Genomic DNA, 7210 nt, shown 5'->3' on the forward strand with positions numbered 1-7210 from the left:
CTGGCATTAATTAATTAATTACCTTCCTGAAGCACAGTCTGGCACTTCCAAATTTGGCACTGCAGGAATGCATTTTAAGAATGGACATGTCAGTAATTGTATCAGCAGAGTGGTGTACTCAGTCTGGAGCGCTGCTGCCCGTTAAAACCGCTTCCTGCAGGGAAGGACGTCCAGGGTGCCCTCCCTGTGAAGGAAAAAAGCAGCTTGTTGGACAAGAGCTGTGTTAAAGCGGCTTTTTGTTTATTGGTTTGTCTGGTTTGGTTTTTGGCAAAAGAAACATCATGAGCGGAAGTATGTATGTGTGAACACACTCAGGCATCTGCACTTCACGGATGGAGTTTTGGGAAGGTGCACACTGAGCTTTTAGCAGAGATTTCCCCAGACCTATCAAGGTGTTAAAATGTAAGATGTTTTACAATGAGCAGTTATTACTTTTGTAATTGAAAGTAAATCATAAAACATGAGAAAAATATGTATGTCCTTTGATCTGGCAGTTCCTGGAATTTTATACTGCAAAAATATTTGCACTTACAGGGCAGAAATGCAAGAATATGTGTTGCAGAATCACTTGTGAGAGCTAAATACAAAACAGATTAATAGTCTACGGTGGGGTTTGGATCAGTGGCAGAGGTCCACCCACACCGGGGAAGCGTACGCACCTGCTAAAGACTGCGACCATCTGTCTGTTCTCACAGGAAATCTTGTCCAGGATATTTTATTCTGCCACAAAACCAGAGTAGGAAAATATGGCTGATATGATTTTATTGAAAATGAAGTCTATTTGAAATTCTGTTTTTAAGAACCATATAAAACTAGTGTTTCTGTATGGCAAAATAGCTGAATGTGGTTCAACCTAACATATACATAAAAAATTAGGTGAACACCAACCTGTTAACAAGGTGACAGTCTTTGATGAGAAGAGCTATTAGGAATAGTCACTTTTTATATCCCACATTTCCGTAACACTACTAGTTTTTCCCAATCATAATAAAACCAACGATTGTGCAAATGTGCAGCCGGTGCTCACACTCTGATCCTGGCATGAGGGCTGTGGGGTCTCCCCCACCCCAATACTGAAGAATGAGCAGCAGTCTCCATGGCCCCCAGGCTTCTGGAGGGCCTGCCTCCAGGGACCCTCTCAGAAGGGACGCCACTGGTGCAGCCCGAAGAGAGTTCTGTTGGCGATTTGCTTTGATTGTACCATGTTTTGGAGGGTGGGGTGGGGCACGTGTTTGAGTCAGCATGCTTTTATCCTAAGCGTGTCACACATAAAGCGTTCACTTTAGGATTGAAATACCACACTGAGCAGAGATCCCTTGTCTGCCTCTGATGGGAGCTCGCGGCCCCAGTCACAGGCCAGTTGAGTCTGGAGTAATCATCTGCAGGTTTAAGGAGAAAACATGAAAAAAAAAATCCTGGGGATCCCTCGGGCTGTGGGAAAGTGGCCGTCTAGACAATGCGCCTTCCACCACATGTAGGAGATGGGCCAGCCTCCTTCAATTATGCCACCTCTCCCAGAATACAGTTGCTATGAAGTGTCTCAGGAGGAGCCAGCCTCCAACCTAGCCACACCTACCCCCCACCCCCGCACCCCGTGTGCCCCTTTGTGACTTTCTGTAAATCCTGTAGAGGGAGACAAAGCATTGCTTTTCATTCTGAAGGGAACAGAAAGGGGGGGAAAAAAAAAGCAAAAGGCAGCTAGATGCCCTGGACTGTTGGCACATCTTGCTTCTCAGGAGTCCCGTGATCCTACTGCATATTGTACTGGGGCAAACGTGTGGGCTGCCAGTGCTCTTTTAAATCAAATGCGTGTTTAATTATTATCCTAGAAGAATATGTTATCATTATACAAAAATTGGGGGTCCAATATGTGTCGCAAGCTTGTTGATAGTGGAGGAGACCTTGCTGAAAGTGAAGCAGGCAGAGCACCTGGATGTGGTCACTGTCTTCCCGAGCTCGTCTGTGTCACACCATGTTTTCCAGCTGGTTTCCCTGCTGGGCTGTTCAGGCTGCTTCACTGTTCGCACCGCAGGATGCACATTTGTCAGTGCATACTCTTTTTGAGGTTTGGTGTGCAATTTTGCCCTTTGTGTAATTCACCTGATTGTCCAGATGCACTGAAATATTTTGGCTGGAGGTGGGGAGTGGGCTGGTGGAGAACTTAGAGTTGAAAAGGGAATGCTTTCTGAAAAATCATGAAACACTATGACTGCCCACAGGTCCCCGAGACAGCAGCAAGATGGGAATTCTGTACATCTTGGTCCCAAGCATCGCGATCCCCTTGGTCATCGCTTGCCTTTTCTTCTTGGTCTGCATGTGCCGGAACAAACAGAAGGCTTCTGCGTCCACACCACAGCGACGGCCGCTGATGGCGCTGCCCAGCCAGGACATGGAGATGCCGCTCATTGGCCAGCACAAGCAGGTCTCACGCTCACTTTCTCTGTCCAGGTGGCTCTTTGGGGTTCAGCCTCAGGGACTGGTTACCTGTGACCTTCGTTTTCTCTGTTCACTCCATACAGTACACATGATCCTTTTAAACTGTGCTTCATTTTACCATTTCTTCTCTAAAATATGTCAGGACATGTGTGTCCTTAGAACATAAGCGACAGGCATGATTGGAGCTGCCCGCCCCAGACTCAGTGGGGTGCTCTGTCTACCTAGAACAGGGCTCTGTGCCTGCTGTCGGGTGCTTCGGCCCCGCTCACAGGATGACACAGAAAGAGCTCAAACTGCCCCACAGATTGAGGTCTAATAAATAGAGCATTTTTAAAGGACTGGGACCTGTTTTCTGGCTAGTGTTGGGCTGGGCTGGTTTTGCTTTGTTTTGTTTTTTATGGAAGGCTAGGATAACAGTCTTTTAAGGGAAGCAGGAGAGACGGGTCACCAGGGAGGGGGTGCGGAGGAATCTGAAATGCGACAGATGAGACAGCACAGGCAGCCACAGCAGCTTTAGGTGAAGGGGCTGTAGGCTCGTGGTGAGCTCCGGGGGAGCGTCATTCCCCTCCAGCTTTGCAGGGGCTCTTCAGGGAGGTCAGGGAGAGAGCTGGTCCGTCGGGCTCTTCAGCCAGGAGTCACTGAGTGTTTGCTGTGGGCGCAGAAGTAGTCAGCCTCACGCCTCCCTCTCACCGTGGCTGAGACAGCTGCGGGGTCCTGGGGACCCGGAGCCCCTGTGTGGTGTTCAACTGAGGATCTAATGGAGAGGAAGCCTCGAGCCAGGCCCGTGGAGGCAGCCTCTGGAACAACTGGTCGAACTCCAGAAATGACAAAATTCTGAAAGACAAAGAGTCATGGGAAGGACACCGGGGGGGCCATGAGAAAAAGACGTCACGTTCCACTGTGACGTGGCAGCCGCGTGTCAGGGAGGGGCGGGAGCAGCAGCAGGAGGGTGCTGGTGTCTCTGGGGATGGCTGGTGCTCAGACGAGGCTGTGTGTGTGTATGTGTGTGCGTGTGTGTGTGCGTGTGTAGGTGCACTTGCACGTGCCAGTGGAGAGGAAGTCTGCAGTGGCTTCTCACTGTGTTTGCGAGGGACCTCGCTTGTGGCCTGGCTGGGACCCGTTGAAGGTTCCAGACTGGAAGCAACCTCCTGGCCTCAGAGCCACGTGTCAGAGCACCCAGAGCACCGTGTGCAGGGCAGGCCGAGGCTGGCGTGGGCAGAGCCAGCATGTCTGCACAGGGCTGTGCCTGGGGTGACAACAGGAGGACTCTGCCCCTCCTGGGTGCTCCCAGTGACCCTGCTCTTCCTTCCGGTGTTGCAGGGACAGAATGTTTCACTTGGGGCTCTTCTTCTCTCTCGCAGGCCAAACTCAAAGAGATCAGCCTGTCCACGGTGAGGTTCATGGAGGAGCTGGGGGAGGACCGTTTCGGGAAAGTCTACAAAGGCCATCTGTTCGGCCCAGCCCCAGGGGAGCAGACGCAGGCCGTGGCCATCAAAACGCTGAAGGACAAGGCGGAGGGGCCGCTGCGGGAGGAGTTCCGGCACGAGGCCATGCTGCGGGCGCGGCTGCAGCACCCCAACATTGTCTGCCTGCTGGGCGTGGTCACCAAGGACCAGCCCCTCAGCATGGTCTTCAGTTACTGCCCACATGGCGACCTCCATGAGTTCCTGGTCATGCGATCGCCGCACTCAGACGTGGGCAGCACCGACGACGACCGCACAGTGAAGTCCGCCCTGGAGCCCCCCGACTTCGTGCACGTGGTGGCTCAGATCGCTGCGGGGATGGAGTACCTGTCCAGCCACCACGTGGTCCACAAGGACCTGGCCACCCGCAACGTGCTCGTGTATGACAAGCTGACCGTGAAGATCTCAGACTTGGGCCTCTTCCGGGAGGTGTACTCCGCCGATTACTACAAACTGGTGGGGACCTCACTGCTGCCCATCCGCTGGATGTCCCCTGAGGCCATCATGTACGGCAAGTTCTCCATTGACTCAGACATCTGGTCGTATGGCGTGGTCCTGTGGGAAGTCTTCAGCTATGGCCTGCAGCCCTACTGCGGCTACTCCAACCAGGACGTGGTGGAGATGATCCGGAACCGGCAGGTGCTGCCCTGCCCCGACGACTGCCCCGCCTGGGTGTACGCCCTCATGATCGAGTGCTGGCACGAGTTCCCCAGCCGGAGGCCCCGCTTCAAGGACATCCACAGCCGGCTGCGTGCCTGGGGCAACCTCTCCAGCTACAACAGCTCAGCGCAGACCTCAGGAGCCAGCAACACCACGCAGACCAGCTCGCTGAGCACGAGCCCCGTGAGCAACGTGAGCAACGCCCGCTATGTGGGGCCCAAGCAGAAGGCCCAGCCCTTCCCGCAGCCCCAGTTCATCCCCATGAAGGGCCAGATCAGACCCATGGTGCCCCCACCCCAGCTCTACATCCCCGTCAATGGATACCAGCCGGTGCCGGCCTATGGGGCCTACCTGCCCAACTTCTACCCAGTCCAGATCCCCGTGCAGATGGCCCCACAGCAGGTGCCGCCTCAGATGGTCCCCAAGCCCAGCTCACACCACAGTGGCAGTGGCTCCACAAGTACAGGCTACGTCACCACCGCCCCCTCCAACACATCCGTGGCGGACAGGGCAGCCCTGCTCTCAGAGGGCACTGAGGATGCACAGAACCTCCCAGAAGACGTGGCCCAGAGCCCCGTGCAGGAAGCAGAGGAGGAGGAGGAAGGCTCTGTCCCTGAGACTGAACTGCTGGGAGACAATGACACTCTGCAGGGGGATGAGGCCCAAGTCCAGATAGAGGCCTGAGGGGAGAAGCCCCGCTGTGACTCCACAGGGACTTCAGCCCCCTTTGAGAAGACACCAAATGTAGCAGTCACAAGAGTCCTGGGGACAGTGGGCCAGACCGCAAGTGAAGCCTCGCTCCTCTCCGGTCATCGATCTGACACACACAGCTGCTACTGTGGCTCCTGTTTTGTCAGTGGCCATCTTAGTCAACGGCACCCAAGCTGGGGAAGAGTCCCATTGGCACGACATCCTCACGGCGGCCCTCAGTGCTGGTGGTAGGTCGGCAGTGAGCGGCACATGCTTTGCAAGAAAACAGTGGCCTCTTCGCTCAGTGTTGTATAAGATCGGATATTTCAAAATGTGAGTAGAACAGGCCTGCCAAAGGCAGCCAGGAGGCGCCGCGGGCTCTGAGATTCCCAGTGCCTGGCCTGTTGGTCTGAGGCTGGAGGCGGCTGTTTCCCTCTGCGGCATCCCTGCCTGTAGCAGCCACAGATGGTGGGGACAGGACACCACCGCCTGCTAGGCTCCAAAGAGAAAGGGAAGTTCCCTGTGTTAAAACAAAACGTGCCTTTTTTGTGAAATGTTTTAATTATACTGCATGTGTATTTTGCCCACTTTTCTGGAATTCGAGGGAAAGTGTTTCTTGGGTTTGGAATGTTCAAGGAAAGCAATATTGTACAGAACACAGTATTGTTATTTTTTCTAAGAATTGTGTACAGACCTTAAATGTAATTTATACGTCCTTTCATATGCCATTTTCATCAATGTATTTTGATCTTAAAATAATGACTTAGTAATTTAACTGCTTACGTTATCCACTGTGGGATACTGTCTCGTTGTGTTTGGGGTTTGCTCACTTTGGTTCCACGTGGAGGCGAGGTCCCTTCATGTCAGCACGCCTGTCACACGGCAGCCCACGGGCATGTCGTCTGTATCCTGCACACTTTGTCTATCCCATTTGTAAACCCCACACCTGGTGTATCCAATAAAGCAAAACAGAACATCTGATTGCTCTCTTGGAGGCTGCGAGGTACCGGGCAGGGGAGGTGCGTGCTGGGTGAAGGAGGTGCTGGCCGGGGATGGTTTTGGCTGAGACTTTCAGTGGGTTTGAGAGCTTCACAGGAGACCAGCCATGCCAGTGTGGGACTGACAGGGACTTGACCATGCCAGGGTGGGTCGACATTGGCTGACAAACGATGGAAGTAAGTTCCATTGCTTTTCTCTGTTAAGTTCTCCAGTGGGAATTAATTGCAGATGATGGGTAGATGGTCTTTGGTTTTAAACCTGTCCCCTCCTGAGGTACATGAACCCCTGACATTTTTAGACCTCCTTTGCCACCTGCCCAGGGCTGCCTGTACCCCCATGCCATCTGCAGTGTGGTGGCTGAGCCAGGGTCGCCTGACAGGTCAGCAGCTCGAGGGCATCCAGATGGGGAAGGGGGCAGTGTAACATAGCCCCCCAACAACCCCTGCTGCTCCCAGGCCAGGCTCATTTCCCTGACACGGCGTGCGGGTTTTCCCTGCTTATTGGAGTGGGTCCAGAACACTGTAAATTCACAAGCTGTGGATTTCCTTCAGGTGGAGCGATGGTCCTTTAGCCTGCGTCACATGCTCCTTCAGGGCTTGTTACAAAGCCAGTGCTGCCTCCCTGCTTCCAAGTCTGGCTCGGCAGGGCTGGGTGGTTGAGAATGTGCGTTTCTTAAAGAGTGCACATGACTGCTGCTGGCACCAGCCGGGGACCATGTGCCAAGACCCACTGGTCTCAGCACAGGAGCTCGACCCAGATGATGAACTCCACCCCAGTCCTCCTTCACTACATAAATTAAATTCAGTTGACTCACTCGCGTTGTGGTGAGGCATACGGAGTCCCAGGGGCTGTGTAGCTGGTTTGGGGGTAAGGAGCACTCCCTGGGGCAGAGACCCACTTCTGACAGCAAGTCTCCTCACCTGGAGCAGATCCTGCAAGCTAGGTCCACAAACTGACTGTCT

The 7210-nt window shown here is 53.5% G+C and overlaps 1 protein-coding gene across 1 annotated transcript in view; it reads left to right on the forward strand.

Annotated features, from left to right (window-relative positions):
• Nucleotides 1–5581, forward strand: part of ROR2 (receptor tyrosine kinase like orphan receptor 2) — a 217906-nt gene extending 212325 nt beyond the window's left edge. Inside the window, exons 8-9 of the mRNA XM_063101180.1 lie at nucleotides 2220–2422; nucleotides 3798–5581. Of these exons, the coding sequence (XP_062957250.1) occupies nucleotides 2220–2422; nucleotides 3798–5243 (1649 nt within the window). The 3' untranslated portion in view covers nucleotides 5244–5581. The remainder of the gene's footprint in view (nucleotides 1–2219; nucleotides 2423–3797) is intronic.
• The last annotated feature ends 1629 nt before the right edge of the window (nucleotides 5582–7210 follow it).

This window comes from Cynocephalus volans, chromosome 6 (genome assembly GCF_027409185.1).
Source record: "Cynocephalus volans isolate mCynVol1 chromosome 6, mCynVol1.pri, whole genome shotgun sequence".
Classification (NCBI taxonomy): Eukaryota; Metazoa; Chordata; class Mammalia; order Dermoptera; family Cynocephalidae; genus Cynocephalus; species Cynocephalus volans.